Source organism: Phalaenopsis equestris, unplaced genomic scaffold (genome assembly GCF_001263595.1).
Source record: "Phalaenopsis equestris unplaced genomic scaffold, ASM126359v1 Scaffold001040, whole genome shotgun sequence".
Lineage (NCBI taxonomy): Eukaryota > Viridiplantae > Streptophyta > Magnoliopsida > Asparagales > Orchidaceae > Phalaenopsis > Phalaenopsis equestris.
The window spans coordinates 239,723-261,543 of NW_018165479.1; the positions used below are offsets into that span (position 1 = coordinate 239,723).

General features: G+C 33.1%; 1 protein-coding gene across 1 annotated transcript in view; it reads right to left on the reverse strand.

Annotated features, from left to right (window-relative positions):
* Window positions 1-21,553, reverse strand: part of LOC110032861 (probable E3 ubiquitin-protein ligase ARI7) — a 55,237-nt gene extending 33,684 nt beyond the window's left edge. Inside the window, exons 1-4 of the mRNA XM_020736633.1 lie at window positions 21,077-21,553; window positions 19,506-19,630; window positions 11,321-11,423; window positions 11,094-11,184 (exon numbers count right to left, since the gene is read on the reverse strand). Of these exons, the coding sequence (XP_020592292.1) occupies window positions 11,094-11,184; window positions 11,321-11,423; window positions 19,506-19,630; window positions 21,077-21,241 (484 nt within the window). The 5' untranslated portion in view covers window positions 21,242-21,553. The remainder of the gene's footprint in view (window positions 1-11,093; window positions 11,185-11,320; window positions 11,424-19,505; window positions 19,631-21,076) is intronic.
* Between the last annotated feature and the right edge of the window lie 268 nt (window positions 21,554-21,821).

Genomic DNA, 21,821 nt, shown 5'->3' on the forward strand with positions numbered 1-21,821 from the left:
TATATATATATATATATATATATATATATAGATAGCTTTAGGGAGATATTGTAAAATGGCAAGAGATAGAAATATGTGAAATTGACAGTTTGAAAGAAGGTAGAAGAAGTTTGGCAGGTGTTCAGTCTGAAAAATAATGAGGAAACAACAAAATGGTGAGGTACAGATGATGAGGACAATCGACCACCTATTAAGGAAAATAGATTGCAGAATTCCAAAGAGAATAAGACGGAGAAAATTCTTCAAATAACATAAACCAAAATAAAAGTCTCAAAATCATAAATTAAAATAAATAGTTCACATGCAAAAAAAACCCTAATTCTACCTAAAAAAATTCCGAAAGGGACCCATGAAGACTGACGATAGAATACGCGTGGAAGAATCCCATTGTTTGAATTCTCATAGGACATTCAGCTACGATATCGAGAAATTGTAGGATCACAGAAGATGGCTCTTTTGCCACTCTCCCCAAGTAGAAGGTTTCGCCTTCTTTCAAAAAGCATCTGAAATCCTCGTAATATGGCAACAATTCATTAAAATTAAATATAACATAAATATTTTAATCTACTAATAAATCAATCTTACAGTCATTATTTAATCCTCTTAGTGATTTTGAATGGCCAAGAAGCTCTATAATTTAGGTTTCCCAAAAGAACCTATAGGAAATCTCTCTTTCTTCAATTTGTTCCACACCAAGTCACCTTCCATAAAAGCCTAAGATTTTCAGAATTTATATGTTCGCTTGATATTTACCATTCTGCTTAGCAATTTTCTTCCTCACCTGCTAATATAAAGTCTGAATATCTCTGACTAAAGCCTCTGATCAATACTAAGCTCAATAGCTAGAAGTATCAAAACGAACTCCAATAGTATGAAAGGATTAAGCCCGTATACAATCTTAAAAGGATCGTGACCTGCGGAATGTATAAAGAAACGACTAAAGGAAAACTGTACCTAAGGAAGCACAACATCCCACTTTCTAATGTTCTTTCCCACCAAACACCTAAAGAGATTTCCAAAACTGAGATTTATCACTTCTATTTGTCCATATCTCAGTGGGCATGTTGTTGAACTAAATTGAAACTTCGTATCAAGCTTATCCCATTGGGTCTTCCATAAATTGCTCATAAACTCCACTTTATCCGAAGTAATTTTCCTGAAGACGCTATGAAGACAAGTTATCTCCCTAAAATATAGATTGCAATTTTGTGATATGTTAATCATTTTGTGGCAAGAAAAAAAATATGTCATTTTGGAGAATCGATCTACCAATATCATAATAAAATCCTTACTCCATTGTATTTGTGGCAAACCCAACACAAAATTAATGCTCGCATCCAACCAATGTGCCTCTAAAATGGGAAGGGGATTAATATTCTCAAATCAAACTAAAATAACATTCCCTAAATTTTATAACATCTCTCTACATCTCATACCAATATGGGCTAATAAAAAGTTTCTTTCACTAAGGAACTCAATTTTGTCATTATCAAAGTGTCCAACCATTCCTCCATTACGACACTCATGTAAATTAAATTCTCTGAGCAAACTCCTAAAAAGTATAATCTATTCTTGAAGAATAAACAATCAACTGACCTATGGAATGGTCTATCATGACAACCCAAATCTCTTAAAATCCTCGTCAGCAACAAAGAAATTATTTAGCACTTCAAATTTGACTACATGCATTTTTACGGCGGCAATCGATAAGCCTTGCTACATACTTTTTAATTAAAATAGCTTACATATAGCCTTTTCATAGCACCTAACTCCAATCAAAACCAATAAACGGAAAACTAGGGGAAGAGACATGGACATTAATTCATATGTTCTAAAAAACTATAAAAAAATTTTAAATGTAACAAAAAACTATAGTTTTCATAATCAAATAAAATCATAAAGTTCTCTCTCAAGATTCTCTCTACAGATAGTATTTTAATGTGTTATTATTATCATTTACAAGGTCCTAGTATTATGTTATATCGGTCCCAGAGAGCAATTTAGTTTTTTGTAGTTTATTATTGTTTAGTATAAATATGACTAATATGTACATTAAAGCGTTCCGAGAGGAATGAAGGCCAAGAAAGTAGAAGATCTAGAGAAGAAATTATAGAAATAAATAGGTCACATCAAATCTGAAATAGACAAGCGTTTCTCGGCCTTGGAGGGGTATTTCTCGTCTATTAAAGAGCCCTGGAAGAAATGATGAAAAGATCATGGAGTTTCATACTAAACCGTCTCCGCTCGTGATGACATCGGGGACAAATGCTAGCAGCAGCAACTAGAAGAATTTGCAGATCAGGGCATTGATGCTGCTTTAGGTAAGTCAAAAGTTGTGATATCGAGCGAAGAAATCATAAGTGAACTCGAGTGGCAATACTTAGAAGAAATAGAGAAAACACAAATCTCTCAAAAAGACATGCTTCCCTTGTGAATCATAAGTGTTAAACTCAGAAGAAGCGTTAAACTCAGAAGAAGCGTTAAACTCAAAAGTTTTCTAAACTCCTACGAAAAATCTTTCATGTCATGCTTTCTTATGTGAAAAAGTATGATTTCAAAATCTTGTCGTTGTACCCCCAAAAAGTTATTATCAAACATGAATCCTAGATTCAAAAGCCACCAACGATATGACAAATCTTGCCAACTATTTTCAAACCAACAAACTCTATCCCAGTAATAGCAAAGTTAAAGTAGTTGTCAGTTCCTTGATAATTGTGACAAGTCATGGGGATAGTTATATTTCTCCCACATTTACCCTCAATAATATTCTACATCTCCCTCACCTTGCAATAAATCAATCAATCCATAAAATCGCTGAATAATAAAGCTACGTAATAACATTGTTTACTAACCATTGTGCATTCGAAGGCCTCACAATGGGAAACACAACTTGTTAAACTAGGAATAATGAAGAGCTATACCTGCGTGATGACAAAAAATACAGGTAGTCTTTCTTCAACCTAAGTCTCAACTATCAATATACAAAACAATTTGGGAGAGCACCATTAATGAACTAGGGCATTTGATATTCTAAAATCTTACAATTGTATATTTCTTTCTCATTTTATAAATGTTAACAATGAAGAGTTTCATTGTGAGAATTATAAAATTGGAAAACATCATTATGTTTTTTTTACTGAAAATGATTCTAGATCTTCTACTTATTTTGTGTTAACTCGCTATGTTATTGGGAACCTTAAAAAATCCCTAACATTTCTGGAGTTATAGAATTTGTTATCTTCATTGATAATTGCACATGAAAGAAATGAGTATCTTATCAAATAGAAATCTAATTTCAGCCTTATTCTTCCTGTCTTTATTGTTATGATAAAATATAAATTAATGTTAACATCAAGATGTTCATCATATATAATGATTATGGTTAATTAAATCAAAAATTAATTATTGTTTTTAATAAAAAAAGTTATCATCCATCAATCCTCCTATTCCGCCTACTAATAAAATAGAGCTGCAGAAAAGACAAGCCAAGATATAAAAAAATATTGAGCAGAAAGCAGCAGCTCTAACCATTATATACCTAACCAATATAATAAAGAGAAGGATAATCAACTTCAAAAATCCTCTAGACTACCGGATTATTTTTTTTTTTTCTACAAAAAAATTCTTCTTAAAAATACCTCCCAAAATATTTGGGTACATTAATTATGCCCATATCCATAGACAAAATCAAGATAAGATTGATCCTACAACGATCAAATGTGTCTTCGTAAAATATTCCTCAACTCAAAAGATTAAATAGCATCACTCAACCACATAAAAATCTTCACTTCAAAAGATGACACCTTGATGAAAATCAAACTTCTTTCAATAAAAAACATCTTCAAGAGGAGAACAACCAACTAAATAAACTTAATGAAACCACTCTCTTATATCTTCACATCCCAATCATGTAAAAGTCAATCATTGAACCATTTCAAGTTTACACGATGAGAAATAAGCCCAGAAAAATCTCCAAAAAGCTTAAAAATCATAACCATCAACAAATAACAATAATCAACCCATCATCATCACTATATCTCATATTCTAAAATATATCACTTTAAATTTTTCTTTTTCTTATAAAAATCAACTCCAACTCCATTAAAATATATCAAGCCCTATTTAAAGCACTAGAAATAAGAATTAGAATGATGCTATCAAAACAAAAAAAAAGTCTTAGAAAAAATACACGTGGAATATCTTTGAGCTACCAAAAGAGAAAAAATTGTAGAATGCAAATACATCTTTTCAATAAAACACTAAGTGCATGAAAGTTGGAATGGTACAAGGTAAGATTATTTGCTAAAGATACACTCAATCCTATTAAATTGACTATAAAAAATATATATTTGCATCTATTATAAAAATAAATGCAATTCATATTTTAAATTCACTTGCACCTAATTTTAGATAGTTCATACAACAGCATGATGTGAAAAATATTTTGTTACATGGAGGCACTGAAGAAGAAGTTTATATGAATCCTACATCAAGCTTCGTTCATAAAAAGTAGGGTGTGTATATTAAGAGAAGCATTTGTACTCTCAAAAAATCCCCAAAAGTAAGGTTTTGCATACTTACAAAAACCGTGAATTGAATGAAGTACATGAAAAAAAAAATCAAGTAGACCAAATCTTCTTCATAAAATACTAAATTAAAGCAAAAAAAATATTATGGTCACCGTATATATTGATATAATTTTACACTAAAGGATAGTAATGAAAGAAATCACTCAAAGAAAAAACTTATTGAAGAACTTAAAATCAAGTGGGAAAGCTTGGACACTTCCTGGGTATAGAAGTTGATTAATCATAACAAGTAATTTTCATCTCTTAAAAAAATATATTATGGACCTATTAAGGGAAACCAAGATGATTAATTATAAATCACGCAAAACTACAACTTAACTAGATTAGAAAGTTAACATAAATGAAGAAGTAATAAAATTGAAAATCAATAAATAGCAAATATCAGATGAGAAACTAATCTATCTATTACATACACCCCCTGATATGGCCTTTGCAGTAACTCTCACGAGTCGGTTCATACACAAACCTAAAAAATCCCATATTCAAACTACTTCTAAAGTCCTCATATATCATAAATTATGTTCAAGAATGAATTCACAATAAAAATATGATACCCTACAACTTGAAGTTTAGATTGATGCAAGCTATGCAAGACCACTAGTATAGGAGATCCACTTCATAAAGTTGCACACTTCTGGAAGGAAACCTCATAACATGAAGAACAAAAAAAATAACTTTTACGCAAACTTTTATTCAAAAAAACTGCTCAAGGAATATGCACTCTTATGGATTAAAATTGGTCTTGGAGATTTAAAATTATAATATGAAAAACTTATAATAATATAGTGTGACAATAAATCGACCATCAATATACTCACAATGCTAAATTGCATGATTATAACAAACATGTGCAAGTCGATAGACATTTTATAAAAAAACAAAAAGTTGGTTGACATACAGTCCATATGTTGGGAAAATAAAAAGACAATGACATAAAGTATTCACCAAAGGGCTTTTAGCAACCCACATTCATAAGTATTATGAGCAATTTGAAATCATATATCACTTCCATCAACTTTAGAAAAGGCTATTTGATCACAGAGAATCGATGACCACACTTCCAATTAAAAAACTCAAGTCATGTCACCCTGCAACAGAATGAGTTGTTAATTACTTACTACTACTCTTGTTATCATGATAATAAAATTAAAGGATTTTTTTGGGATCACTTTCGTGTTCTATTCTTTGCTTTATTGTGTGTGCATTCTCTCATGAAATAAAAACATGTTTGTTTAGCTTCTCATAGTTTGTTTCCAATTTCAATTATTGCTTACTGCTCTACAAGCCGCCAAGCAACTCAGAAGAAGAAAGAAAAAATGGGAAGGGTGTTAAAAATGAGTGTATGGAACTAGGAGTGACAATGCTTGTTTTCATATGAGAAGATCAACATCTAGGGGCTACTTGGCCCAAGGTTGGTTGAATGAAATCACGACAACATTTCCAGAGATCGCAATCCCCTGCAGGATCTTCATCACCATAAATGTGTTGGTGGAGTGAAAGCCCTGGTGTTCGGTGTTTGTTCATCGAGAAAAAGGAGCACAGGATCTTGGATGTTGTACGTCTCAGTGGACAAGCTGTATATTTAATATGAAATAAACATATCTACACATCATAAACTTTACATTAAATATTTACAAATGTTTCATGATTATCTGCATATGCATGAAACTCATATATTAGACCCCTTTTTTTTCCATTTTTTTAGTTTTTCTTTTTTTTTATTTTTTGTCAATTTGAAGTTCTTTCAATTTTTTATATTTTTTAGGGAGATTACATATAGACCACCCGAAACTTTTTATTTACAAATCAACCACCATCCTCTTTCAACAATTTTCAAATTCTCGCTCAAATATCACATTTTCATGGTGAAACCCAAATCCATATTTTGCATTTTTATCAAATTCTCAATAGTTTGATTGTGCCACCGGTAAATACATAGGTTCGGTAGTTCAAGGTAGTTCAAAAAAATCACCTAGGTGATCATATTAGGATGGTTAATTTGAAAATATCAATATTAGGGTGGTTTGTACACAATTATCCCCTTTTTTTTTTGCAAATTCCTAATTTTGGTATTAGAGATATTAATGATCATCTTCTGCTCTTTCTACACACATGTTGATCATATTAGGATGGTTAATTTGAAAATATCAATATTAGGGTGGTTTGTATGAAATTATCCCCTTTTTTTTGCAAATTGTTAATTTTGGTATTAGAGATATTAATGATTATCTTCTGCTCTTTCTATACACATGTTGATCATATTTTTTTTATATTTACATGCTTCCTATAAGAGGAAGTTATATTGAGGAGAATAACTTGTGTAATATCACTAGGATATGAATTTATTGCAAACTTTTTTACTAATGCAAATATAAGGTAGAATTATTATGTTGTGGATTATATACGAAGTTGGATATATGCATGTATTTAAGGAAGTAGATATCCTTCAAATAACGAATGAAGAGGTGCATATATTTACATTTTTATTAATTGGCCACTTTGATAAAATATCAAACAGTCGTCATTAAACTAAGATTTTTGACCCACGAGCTTGTGTTTTTCATGTATGGCTCAATAGTTGATGATAACAAATTTCGTCCAACGCTATCTAACTTTGCAAAAAATTTCAATAGATGGTCCTTACAGAACCAAACTATATAAATAATTAAATTGTGCACCCAACTTACTTGAAGAAATTGTAACTTGTGAAAATGCCAGAATGTTCAATTCAACGTGGTCAAGAATGCAATGTAAGAAAAATCAAAGGTTTAGTAATATAATGTGTGTTTAAGTATTTTTAATTGAAAGTGGATTCACGATTAACCAAAAACACAAGAATAATGAACACAAAGATAAAATAAAGTTATTTTAGGCTAATTACTTTAAAATATATTTTAGATATATTACAAAAATTTCTCACAATCAGTTTGGATTTATGTCGGGCAGGTCTACTATGGAAGCTATACATTTATTGAGAGATTTGATGGAGAAGTACAATAAAGAGGATCTACATATGATTTTTATTGATTTAGAAAAGGTTCCAAGATACACTTTGGAGAGTTCTAGAGAAGAAAGGTGTTGACATGACTTATATTCACGTCATTAAAGATATGTATACTAGAGCTATTACTTGTGTTCAAACAGAAGGATGATTGACCAAATATTTTCCTATTTCCGTTGGATTAACTCAGGGATCGGCTTTAAGCCCATATCCTTTTGCTTTAGTTATGGATGCTCTTACTGGACATTTACAAGAAGATGTACCCTGGTGTATGCTTTTCATTGATGATATCCTTCTTGTGGATAAGCTTGAAGTATGGGGCTCTACATTGGAGTCTAAAGGTCTTCGTTTAAGTAGAACTAAAACTGAATACATGGAATGTAATTTTATTAGTAGAAGCTCCACTGACAATTGTAACTTGGGTGATCAAATTATTAAAAGGCGTGAACGCTTTAGATATCTCGGGTCTATTTTTCTAACTGATGGTGATATAGATGGTGATGATATTAGTAGAATTCAAGTCGGTTAATCAAAGTGAAGAAATGTTTCAGGCCTATTGTGTGATAGAAAAGTACCACTTAGACTGAAAGGAAAATTTTATAAGTTGGTGAAAAGACTTGCAATGATCTATGGCGCAGAATGTTGGCCTTTTAAAAAAAGCATGAAATTAAGTTAAGTATTGCCGAGAAGAGAATGCTTAGGTGCTTGAGTGGCTTTACACTTAGAGACAAAATGTGAAATGAATATATTATATCCGTGATAGATAGAGTTGGTGTAGCTCCTGTGGCGAACAAAATTAGAGATAGTCATTTTAGATGGTTTGGTCACATTAAACGTTGATCATCTCATGATCTAGTTAGGAGAGTAGAGGTTTTAGAATCAACTTATGTTAAGGAAGGCAAAGGTTGACCTAGAAAGACTTGGGAATATTGTATAAGAAATGATCTTAATTTATTAGAATTAAATATAAATATGACATTCAACAGGACACGATGGAGAAAAAGGATTCATGTAGCCGACCCCATTTAGTGGAATCAAGGCTTCTTGTTGTCATTGTTGTTCTTATACTTAGTGTGATGTTCAATTTACTTGGTTTATTTTCAATTTATTGATTATGCAACATTTATTTTATTAATTATATAATTAATGATAAAATGCGTAATAAACTCATGTTTGATTTGGTAAAATTAATTTCTTATATTTTTACTAAATTTTTAATTTATGTTAATTATGTGTTAGAAATATTTTTTGGTGATTACACAACACTTAAATGTATTGAAAATTAATTTATATTCCAGTAGGTGTATCGAGTTACTTTGTTGTAAAATCACATCTAATATATTATACTTAACATAGAAATTCATTAAGTTATATCATATTATATGAAATTTATTATTCCCTTTAACAACAAGTATCCTCAAAGACTCCTTCAAATTTCCCAATAGATCTAACATATCTAGAAAGTTTCTATAAACTTAACTATTGGACGATTTTTCTGAAGTGCTCTATCACTATTCTCATATATGTATGCCTCTAAGATGAGAGAAAAAATGGTGAATTGATGAATTAAATTGAGAAATACTTTTGAGGTAACTTTGAAGAGAAAATAATGTGAAATCCAAATCAATCCAGAAACATTACTTTGACTTGTAAATTTCAAGTGTTTATCTGTGAAAGTATAAAAGATTGTTTTCCTATTTTTATTTGGACTTTGAAAAGGATTTTAATCTAGTATTAGAGATTAATTTAGTATTAATCTGGTACGATGTAAATATCAAATTTTGGGTGTTAAATAAATAAATACATAAGAAGTGTGAGATATGATGTAAATCTTTGAAAGATCAAATAGTGATTAGAACTTCCTAACCAAGATTAAGGCATATTAAACTATTTATACTGCTGATTAGAGTTTGCAGGAAAAGTTTCCCAAGCTTAGCAAAATAAATAGGGTGCTTGACCAATTAAATATAATTAATAATTTTAATGAAAAAAGAATTAATAGGCTAATTTCATGTTTATTGGATTACAAATATGACAGTTGGTGTTTATTCTTAATGCGTGCTAGAAAATTTGCAGCAGTGAAGGATTATCATCTTAGTTGCACAAGAGTTCAGATAAAAGAAAACAACCAGTAGTGACACCAGAAATTTTTACATGAAGAATTCAGAAAAGAAAAAAACCACGGGGGCCTAGCCCTGCTGAAGAAATTCACTATAAATTGGATATTACATGTACAGTCCATCGTCCCACAGGCAGGAAAGGGTTAAACTCTCTTCGGAGTTACAATGTCAGTGCAAGAATGAACTTGTTGTAAGAAGTGGGCGGAGGCCAATTGCGATTGGTGGAGGTCGGCAGGTGGTTAGCATTGGTCGGCGAATGTCGGTGGCAGTAGGAGTAATGCTGGATTTCAGCTCATTCTTAAGCTTCAAGTTCCTTCTCAAGCCACAAGCTCTCCTCCCCTCCATGAGAGGGGTGAGGTTTTATTTATAGTGTTTCGGGTGCAATTAATGCAGGAATATGAACTACTTTGATCGAACGGTTTGAAGAGCATCATTCGATCAGGCGGCGTATGATGGATATTTGAGTGTCTTAACGATGTCAGAATTGAGCAATATTGGGCTCGTGGATTCGTGTTGTAGAGACACACAATTCGACTATAGGCTTGCTAGATTCGGCATTTGTTCGACCTTGTAAATACATCTGAAAATCTTCCAAGGGTGCTTTAATGACTTGAACTGAGCTTGATTTGACTCGAATTAGACTAATATTGATATCATTGGGTCCGTCTCATCAAGCCAGCCAATTTGATTATAAGTTTGTTGAAACCGGAGCTCTGGATGATTATTAATTGAAGTTTGAATGTTTCTTGCACAAAAGATTGCCTCGAGATTCGTATCGGATGATAAAAATTTGTTGGAGTATCAATTCTTTTAGAATATGAAATTTGACTAGGAATGAATAACAAATATTATTAAGAATACTGCCTCAGAAAATTTAGAAATGGATAAGAAATGAATCAAAAATATTATTAAGAATACGGTCTCCGAAAATTTGGAAATGAATCCAACATACAACTAAGCGGCAAGCTCTATCCTATTTAAAGACACTTAGTTAACCAAAACAACCATTGACATAACTGAATGACGGGAATGATAAGTACGATAGCTAATTTGAGGTGCTCAAACTGCCTTGAAAAACTTGACCCCTTTTATACAGCAATAATTAAACATTAAAGAAATAACACTAGTTTTTCCTATGAACAAGAAAGCATCCAATCATAATCGGCCAATTATGAGCATGTTGAACAAAAAGAAAACCAAGATGATCAAATAGAACTTTAAAGCTCATTCTATATAACTTTGAAAATTTCAAAAATCAACATTCTGATGAATATCACTTTGTGAGGCTTAGACAAGAAGATTTCAATTACCAAGCCAAGAATTCAATAAAACAAAAAAGAAGGCAATTAAATAAATGTCCAGACAACATTCAGATGGCCAAACCTCTCCAGCAGGAACCACAAAAAGGATGACTGCAGGCTGCTGCAGACATTTCATCCCGTGGATAGCTTTCGAAACAAATTCCACAAGTCAACTGTCACCAAAATTGCATTTTTTTTATTAGAATTTGTAATCGAAAACAAAAATAAATTTGATAGAAAATGATGTAAACAGATAAAATTAAACAATAATTCATCCTAAATAGCAGCGCTAAAGGCCTAAGCACTTACTTCTTTAGTGCAAGGCATTTCCACTGGCCTTTCCAACAAGCCAACAGCCTTCCGAACATTTTCCTCATTCGCAAACCATTCATCGTGCACCTTACTGACACTCCTGCACTCAATAACATAGGAATAACATAAAGAAACAATAACATAAAGAAACAAAAGGTAAAAAAAAAAAAAAATAGGAAAAAGTTTTTTCGACTAGCTCTCTACTATAATAGATATATGATTAGATATGCAAAAGCCTTCTAATAAAGCCACTTTTAAATATGATCAATTAAATTAATGATTCACTCATGAACTCATTCATGCATTCGATAACAATACACAGTTCAATGCCTTAAAACCTACAAGCACAATAAGCAAAGAAAATGATGCGGGATGATTCAGGATTACGGTTTCAGAATGCAGCCAAAATAATGTGATAGTGTTTTTGTAACTCATGCGAGAAAAAATAAGATTCCCAGATCATTCAATGCTGAAAAAGTCGACTGCCTTTTTTTCTTTAAGTATGAATGATACATAAAAGAGCTAAAACCCGAGTAATAATGTCATTGTTGAATAAATATAAGAAAATCGCTAAGAAATTTTAGAATTTTAAATCCGCAAGCAATTATAACTTCATTACAACAAATTGATTCCAAGCAAATCAAATTTGAAAAAAATGAGAAGCACTAGCAATTCAATCACAAAATAAATCAGGTCAAATATAAAATTAACTAATGTAAGCTTATGCCTCAAGCTAATACAAGAAGATACCTATCACGAAATTAGATAGTTACACTTCTACCACACTCAAAAAAACTCATTCGGTTAACTTCAGTTAACTTGCACACGCACACAACAAAAAATTTGAATATGTTTATTCAATCAAAGCTCATAATTTACATGCCCCGGATCATCTTCATAGACTCACAAACCCTGGGATTGTGGATATAGTTGGCATGAAATCAAATGAATCTGATTCCAAATATCCACCAAGTTCACATTTAAAAACCATTGACAAATTAGTAATGTAAACAGCCACATAAAAAATCTATTGTAAACAGTACCCATGTTAGCAAGGGTGAACCCAAAAAACAAAAAAAAAAATCAAAAAAGCTTGGCAATGCTATAGTAGCAAAACCTTGAGAAGAACGATCATAATAGCAACCAACAGAAGACAATACGAATGGGCATAACAATACCCAATAGAAGCAGATAGTCTCATAACCTGTATCAGAAATTCAATAACCTGGTAAGATGATTATGAATTTATTCTTTCATTGATCAATCAGAAAATCAGTAGGCCTCGCCATTTATGTTCTTTTGAAATCCAGCTATGTAAGAAAATAGGCATGGAAAGTTAAAGATAAGCCCAATTTGGTACCCTAATCTGATTAAATTGCTAAATCACAAATGGCATTCAAGAACTTAAAATCGCTAAACCTAATGGCTAATTTATAATGATCATCATGAAACAATGAGAAAGTTCTTTAATCTCAAGACGGAGTGCATCTGCAACAAAGCATTTCGATGAATTTACTTTGATCGCAAGTCTATCAATTTGATGTCATGACAAGGAGCTATAAAGAAAAAATAAGTTTTATGATCTACAAAGTTGTAGCTCAGCAAAGTTCAAATCTTTTTATCTTACAAGAAGAAATTGAAATAAGACTTTTCTAATTTGAATCTTGAAAAGAGGAAAAACTAAAAAGAGGAGCGCTAATTGCGGTGAATCAAAATCTTAGAAGGCAATTTAAAGGTCACAAAGGAGCACGCTGGGAAAGTGAAAATGTCAAGCACATGAAAGAAGATTGTCCCCAAAAGTTGAATGAGAAAAAAGAGCAGGTGAACGTTATTACTCACAAGAGAGAATTATGATACACTAATCTTTACTGCTGATAGTCTGAATCCTAAATGATGGACTCAAGTTTGTCTTTGGTTAGTGATAAACCCTCAAGTATTATGGGCATTTTTTATGCTCAAATCAATTGTTAATGAAACTACAGGAATCTTCAGAATGAAGGAAATTTCCAAGCTTGCAAAAGGAATCTAAAATATATAAGCCAATTTGATGAAAATTAACCTATTTTTACCTTCAACACTAAAATGTGAAAGTTAACCAACAGAGATAATGTTAAAAGCATGTGATAGAAAAGATGACAAATTGTATATGACTTCCAAGTGTCAAAATAGTGTGAGAAACAATGAATTCAGATAGTGATCCTTTCAAAACGAGCTTTCAAATTTGAAGCCTTTGGATTCAAATTTTTTTGAGGATTACGTCTATAAAAAATAAAGAAGTTGCCTGTCTCTCAAAAGATGAAGGCAACTAGAAAATGAGAAATTTGATATTACTCAAATTAAGTTCTTTAGATCATATAACAGAGGTGAATACAACAAGGAATTTTTTTCGGTAGCAGAAAATGAAGATCGTGCCAGGAATATTGCACCAAAATGAGTGCATAAGAAAAACTTAAAAGAGTAAAAAAACCTAAAGCACAACATTACATGAAGGATTGGGTGAGATTTCCAAAGTAATTGTAAGCACATTTATCTCATCAAAAGCCCTCAATTCCCATCTATTATAATTGATCTGAAGAAGTGCGGACTGGCAAGGGGCTAAACCTTTCCCATTTAAAAACTATTGGTTGTTTCTCTATGGATTCAACTGATAAAAGAAAATATAACACAATTATACTAACTCGTATTTAATTTATATAGCGTTGATGCTCTGAGGACAAGTCAACATTGGAATAATCAAAATCAAATGGTCGTCATGATAAAAAATGATACCATCATGTACAAGGACAGGTCAACCAATGGCGAAAAGCACCTTACAGGTTAACAACAAAAGATTTCTGGAGATGGTGTGTCAAACGATGTTTTAGTGATTCCTCCGAATAATGAGACACCAAAAAGAGCTGAGTATATTGTTGACCTCATTTTTTGTGAGGTCTCTTCTTCTTCTTAAAGCTTAGGGTCTAGACTTAGAACTTCCTACTGGACTCTCTTAGAGGACTAGTCTGGGACCCGCACCAACTAGAAATATGAGCCACTTCTTGACTCCTTGCAGTTTCATATGGGCAGTTTTAAATCATCAACGTTTGGTTGAGTCGATTAAACTAACGTAAAGAAACTCAAGTTGAGCAGCTATAGGATCTAAATCCTTAAGAAACCCATTGTGACTTCCGCGCACACTCACGATGCGCGTATACTACAATTCACGTGCTCGATGCACATAAATATCAAAATTCACGTCATCTACACTGTAGAAGGAGGAAATTTGAATTTGAAGCGTTTTCGACCCGGGCATCGCTGAGGTTGTCCGGATGACCCCAGAGAACAAAATTGACTGCTCCAGCGCGTCCAGTGCGTTGATTTTAGCTAGGAAGAACATTCGCATCACTATTATCCCCGACACGCTTGTATGAAACAAAAATCAGTGCATTTAATATATATATATATATATATATATGAACAACTAACCCTACTTAGCCTAAACACACGCACGCCACGGCTTCTTCTTCCTCTCCCTCCCAGTCTTCTTCTTCTTCAGGTATAAAATCTCATGAGGGCGGGGCGTGTAGGGGGTTATGAAGTTTTGGATCTGGGAGGAGGTTCTGCAGCAATTTCTGCTAGGTTAGGCTTGGAGCTTGTGGGCTTGGTAACTGGGAGTTCTGTGGTTTTCATTTTTTCTTTCAAAAGGCTCGAGCTTCTTTCCTTTCTGCTCTTCCTTTCTACTCGACAGACGCTGAATAAGCCCAAGGGAATAAAAAAAATCTTGAGCAAGATTTTACTTCAAAAATAATATACTTGATTACCTTGCCTGGATTTTCCTTTTGAAATTATTATCAATTGCTATGAATGATTAGGCATTTAGCATGTTTGTTGAGCCTGATTTAGTTACCTCATTTTTTTCTTTGTTGAGGGTGTTAGACTTGTAAATGGCAATGTTTCAAGTGCTATGCATGTGAAGATATATTTCTTTTGTTCTTATTACAGTTGTACGTTTATGCCATCCACCTTCTATAGTTTATGTGAACTTCAAATGTTGTTTCAGCCCTATATACTTGGTATTCTCTTTCTGCTCTTCCTTGGATTTTTCATACATTTCCTACGGTTTTATTGGAGACTTTGTAGATCACTCGTGATTTTCTTCGGGTTTTCCTCGTATTTCTAATGGTTTTCTTCGAGTTACTGTGGGTCATTTTGTAGCTTTCCTTGAGTTGTCCGAGTGATGTTTTGCTAATCACTTCTATTTATATAAATGCATGCTTACCCATCTGTTAAATGTTTTTCACTATACTCATTTATTTTTACCTGTGACACCGACCCCATTCACAGAAGCAGCAGACCCGCCAAGTACACAAGTTTATTTTATATTTACTGTATTTTATTTCCTGTACTGCACATTATACTACCTTTCTTTATTGTTTTCCTTTACCGCACTTTAATGCATATACATATAGCCCGTGCTTGCGGTATTACTGTTTATTGTTTACTGCGCTTCGCAGCATGTTTCCGTTTTATTATTCATGTTACTTCTAGCATGTTACTTCTACAGACTTGCAGGGATCTTTAGGATAGAGGACAGTAGGACACCCGATTTAGGAGACAACCTATGACGAGCCACTGACCTAACTGTATATATGCACACACCAAAACCCTGAACCTATGACTGATATTAAGGAATTTGGAGTATCCTTTCCAGGAAGCAGAATGAGGAAGTGGGCGGACGGAGGGCGACAATCGAGGCCACAACACTGAAGCGAAGGACGAGCTTCAGTTGGAATTTTCATAGAATAAACAACAAACCCTTAGGACTTCGAGGTAGTCCGCTTAGTGCGACAAAAATCCTCACTTCTGTTTAGGCCTTTGCACAAGTCTATTGTGAATTATAAGTCTTAATTTTCTTTAGGATTCTGAGGTCGTCATTCGGTAAGATGTAAATCCTTTTATCTTCCTAGGTCATTTGCATGATTGGGTATCGTGTGAGTGTAAGTCCTAAATAATAAAACTGACTGGATGAAACATCAAATAGCATCTCTTCAAAATTATAGTTGGAAAGTCGTCGGTGTTCCCCCTCGGATTTGTGACAGCCCCTACCCTTCACCCCTTTGGCTCCTGAAAATAATTGTTCATATTTTGAGCTCTTCCTTTTTGATTTTCTTATATTTTATTTTGGAAACTTAAACTTTGAAATCTTGAAGACAGAACCACTTATCATAATCGACGGTCTTCTTAAGTGATTTCGGTCATTTAAGATGTAATTAACTATAGGGGTTTGCCATAGGGGTTTGCCTACTATAGGGGTTTGCCTCTATAGGAAACTTAAGAACTCAACTTAATATAAACCCTATTTAATCTTTCATATTAAATAGAACAAATTGTCGACATATAAATAAAAAGATGGGGTTTCGCAAACCAAACGGACGTCACAGCAAACCAAACGGACGTCACAAACGGACGTCACAAACTCTTTAGTTTAAGTGGTTAAGCCTACTAACAAATGGTATGTTTATCATTCGGGATAGTACACTACTTGTGGTATCGTGCTCAACCATCTGGACCATCAAATATGTGAGGTTCATTCGACGGTCCCGTATTAAATAGGAGAACTTGTCGGCATATAAATAAAGTCTCCGTATTAAATAGGGAAACTTGTCGGCATATAAATAAAAACATGGGGTTCCGCAAACCAAACGGACGTCACAAACTCTTTAGTTTAGGTGGTTAAGCCTACTAACAAATGGTATGTTTATCCTTAGGGATAGTATCGTGCTTAACCATTTGGACCGTCGAATATGTGAGGTCCATTCGGTCTCACTTTTCTAAATTAAAATATTATTATTTTCCATAGTTATAGTCATATATAAATTAAAATGAAACCTTATTTTTTGAAGTTACACACACACACACACACACACACAATTAAATTAAATTAAATCATAAATAAAGAATCCGCAACATTATTGGCCGACATATACCTTTAACACTGTTATGATCTGAAAGAATAATAAAGTATATAGATAGATACTCCACATCCATCCATTACTTATTTAAAATTGATGCTATTAACCTAAACATTAAAAGCCTGTTAAGTAAACCTACCAAAATCTAAAAGAGCACTGTTTTTTTTTTGTCCTTTTCTACAACAGTATTGTTAAACAAATGAATTTTCAGGATCAAAGAGCATACTTACGATAATAGATTCAAAACTAAGGTTGTGCTAAATACAACTGATAACCAGTTTGACAAGCTAATAAATTTGCTTTGAAACGCCATAGTAAACCTCAATAGATGATCAAGAGGTGGTGCAGCATAAACTCAAATGCCCTTCAAGATAGTGCATTGTGAACCCACAACTACACGTGGAAGATTGTTATTTTGTGGAATCTAAACTTCATCAACAGACAAGGCATTCAACTTAAAAGCTTTCAAAATTTTGACAATATAAGAGATATCTCACTTTTGAGGTTTATTACAGGTTTCAATTGTTTGTGACAATTTTTGCTAAAATTAAGTATATTAAATCTCAGAAAGTTTGAAATCAAAACCATATAAATTTAAAACAAATTTGGTATCACAAAATACTTCGATCGCCATTAAGCATTTATAAATTATGAAGCAATTAAAGGATGGGTTTATGGTATTCAAATCTTTTGTGAAGCAATTGACAACAGAAACCATTAACTATATATACTCAATTTCTATGAAAGATGCCACCTATTTGGTTTCTGGGAGGAGGTAGATGGTGAATTATCGGCAGCTAGGTAGAGTTCTTTACAACAAGCAAAAAAGGAGGATGGGTATATTCTAAGATCAGCTATCTTCAAGGTCGACGAGAGTAGCATGTGGCTTCTTTGATCAAGGTTGAAGCTAGAACAAAATGTCAACAGTATCACTTTTTTTCGCAGAGTGGGTTTAAGAGACGGTTGGCAAAGCCAATAACTTTTAAAAGCAACAAGCTACTCTGGCTAGTGTCTCGAGACCAATGGACAGACATTTAGCGATTTTTGGCACAAGCATTAAAAGGCATCACAGAAAGATCAAGTGAACTTAATATTTTTGCTATAATACTGAAATTTACTTGGAACATGAAATAGAGGGAGAGAGATGATGAAATATAATAATAGGTCTATATCAATATATTCCATCTATATCAATATATTCCACATGTTATAATAATAGGTCTATATCAATATATTCCACATGTTTTTTTTTTTTTCTTGGGGTCACTTTGATTATTCATCCAGTATTATTATGAATAGACTTAAATAGTGCAAGGAGTGAATGGGAAATGAACAGAGAAAACGAATATAAGAGAGCTATGCAAAGGAGTTTAATAGTTTGATGTGCTCATCCAAACACTTGTAAAAGCTCTCTATACATTCATGGATGTAGACGAAAGTCCAAGCAAATAGTATGAAATTGTTTCCTAGTTTCTATATTATTGCAATTATTTGCTTTTAGTTCATTTATCTGGCTACGGTTCTTGATCGATTGACTTTTCCCAACATTAATTTAGAAAAATGTTAAAAGAATATTGTCTTGTCAAAAAGCATGCTTCCAGTTGTCATTTTATGTTGGCGATTAGGGTAAGAAAAATGCACAAATGCATTAAAAAGTGTAAAGGAAATAAGAACATTCACTTTTTTAAAATGAAGGATAAGCAATAATATTTGGTTTAGAACTATTGAAAAAGGGAAGCATGCATTTGTTAATCTAAAGCCTAGAATCAACATAAATTTTCCAGCATAAGCGAAAGTTATTTGGTTAGCCTTTTTAGTAAAAAAATCCAGCAAGTCTTACAAATTTCAATATAAAAATACCATTTCCTACATGTCTTTTGCTGCAGAACATTTATAGATTATTTATTATGCCGTCCTACATAGATAACTGCATACCAAACTGAAATAAGATCCTCAAACATAAACCTGTGCATCTTACCAACTCCATTTTTTACAACACTTTTCATGAAAACAATCAAGTCTAAATTAAACAAATTTCAATGTGCTTAAACAACACGTGTTTGCCAAAATCATTATCTTAAGACTTAATAACCAAATAAGGCAACAAGAACATTTTAAACACCATGAGTTTTCGTGTGCAAAGGCTTGCACGAAAAGACTTTGAAAATCAAGAGATGAGTTTGAAAGAGAGAAGTCAAAACTCAAATTTCTGCTCTCAAGTGAAAAAAACATACCACTTATAATGACGAAGAAGAACACAGGCTGCCACTCTTGATATAGAAAGTACAGTAGATACTCTACTTATATCTTCATCCTGGTGCTGGCGTATATCGGCAATATTTAGGATTGTATAATTTTGCTGAAATTTTAAAATAAGAATATGTCAAATACATTGAAACGGATTAAAAAATGAGTTTTTTTCTCTTATTTTTATTCATAATAGCTTTGTCACTAATCACTCGAGCTGAGTGACAATCTGTAGCAAAAAGCACTAAAAGAAAAGTTCAACTAGACATCATTGGTGATGATCATCATCAAGAAGAAGATTCAATGCATATGCCATAACTCATACGGGTAAGAAACCATTGCACATCCTCACAAATCACAAGGTCCACTATGATCTCATATTAAAGTTTTAAAACTCTTATAAACTAGCAAGGTGACATGAGCTTATGTTGCTTCATCTTTTTCTAGAACAAAGCAAATAAAATAAAATAAAACAAAACGAAACGAGGCCCAGTGGCCTCATGTAAGAGATCAATTTGCACACTCTAAGAAGAAATTTGGAAGAATCAAGTGATCAACGCACTCCCAAACCCTAAAAAAATGGTTCATAAAATAAAGCATTCATAAGTAAATCAGTCCAAATATTGAAAACATGGAATTTGCACCAAATTTACAAGATGAAATTTGCTTGAAGCTAGTCATAGGAAGTAGGCCATTACCAAGGGAGGACATGGAAATCAGCAACCCTTAAAATTCAGATTTTTTATGATCTTTCTCGTTTTGTAAGACTTGTCTTGTAAATTTATTTTCTCTGTATTCATCCAAAGTCCATTGTCTCTTGGATTCTTTCCAAGTGCTTCTATCTGCACAAGGATACAAGCTACTGATTCTTTACAGACTCTGATGCCTGCTATAAAGACCAAAATAAACTTGCTGACCAAGATCAGAACCACTCATGGAAATCAAACCGATGCTAGTTACACTTAAGCGTCCAATAAAATGTACCTTAAGGTCCTTAACAGGTCCAAGTGTCCTAAAAAATCTAACCAAGAAAAACAATAGACTGACATACTAATTGTCAAGAAAACAACACTATCCTTAATATAAATTTAATCAGAAACACCTATTATTGATATGACAATGTGAAGTTCAAAAGTAAACTTCAGCTGACTATCATAATAAAAAGTATTCATTTAACACTTGCAGGCAACACATTAACACGGGAATGAATAATACTAACAAGCCCTAGCATTGCCAAAAAAAATTACCACCCCACTTTAGCTACAGTAATGGGTTATCTAAAAGCAGATATATATATATATATATATATCATCATCATCATCACTGAATGTCTTTCAGACATTTGATTATCTATTCCACCAAACCCAGCTAAAACAATATAAATCTACTTCTTTATTATGCCGCATTACAAATCCCGTATAACAAGCTCTATTTCTCAAAACCCAGCCCCAAATCCAAACCAATCCGTCAAAAAAAAACAAATTAAACCGGTAAACAAGCACGAAGCCTCCCAACACTCAAAAAAGGAACATCCATAACCATCTTTTCATCTCCTCACCTGCTGGCGATGCGAGGTGATGTCCTCAGAGTCCTCCGAGTCGTGGTCCACGAAATCGTAATCGGCATCGCCATCCTCGCTGCCCATCGGTGTCCCTCCGCTATAGAAATCCTCATCCAACGACTCCACATCATAGGCATCATGCATGTCGTCCTCAGAATCCATCGTTCCCCAGTTGCGAACCCTAGACACCCCAGACAAAAAGTGAAACTCTAGGAACCCCCGGGATAACCTATCAGACTGGAATTTAAAGTGTGTTGCGGGTAGATCAGGCAAAATCCCGCAGCATGATTCGATCAAGCAAGCGAAGCATAAGATATCGAATCTAGAGAAAAGGTGTTAGATGGGAAAGTAGAGCGAGCGAGCGAGCGAGCGAACTAGGGCGATGAACTTTTAACTCAATGGAGGAATCTCGGCATTATTTTATTCGTCATTTCTACGGATGGGAAAGGTAACAGCCAACTCTTCTATGGTGAGTGAAATGAAAAGTTGCAAAGCAATTCAGGCGATCTGTCGAATAATTTTAAGCCCAAATTCTAAAGTTAGCTGTTTGCTCAAAAAGCATTATTTAAAATATTTCGGAGATTTAAAATATTATAAAAAAAATTATAAGCCTTATTTTTATTTTTATTTTTATTTAATTAAAATAATATATTTGAATATAGATAAGGTATTATGTCCGAATCGGTAGCGACGACCTACTACCTGCAATTATTGTCGACGACCAACGGCGACGGCCATGGTA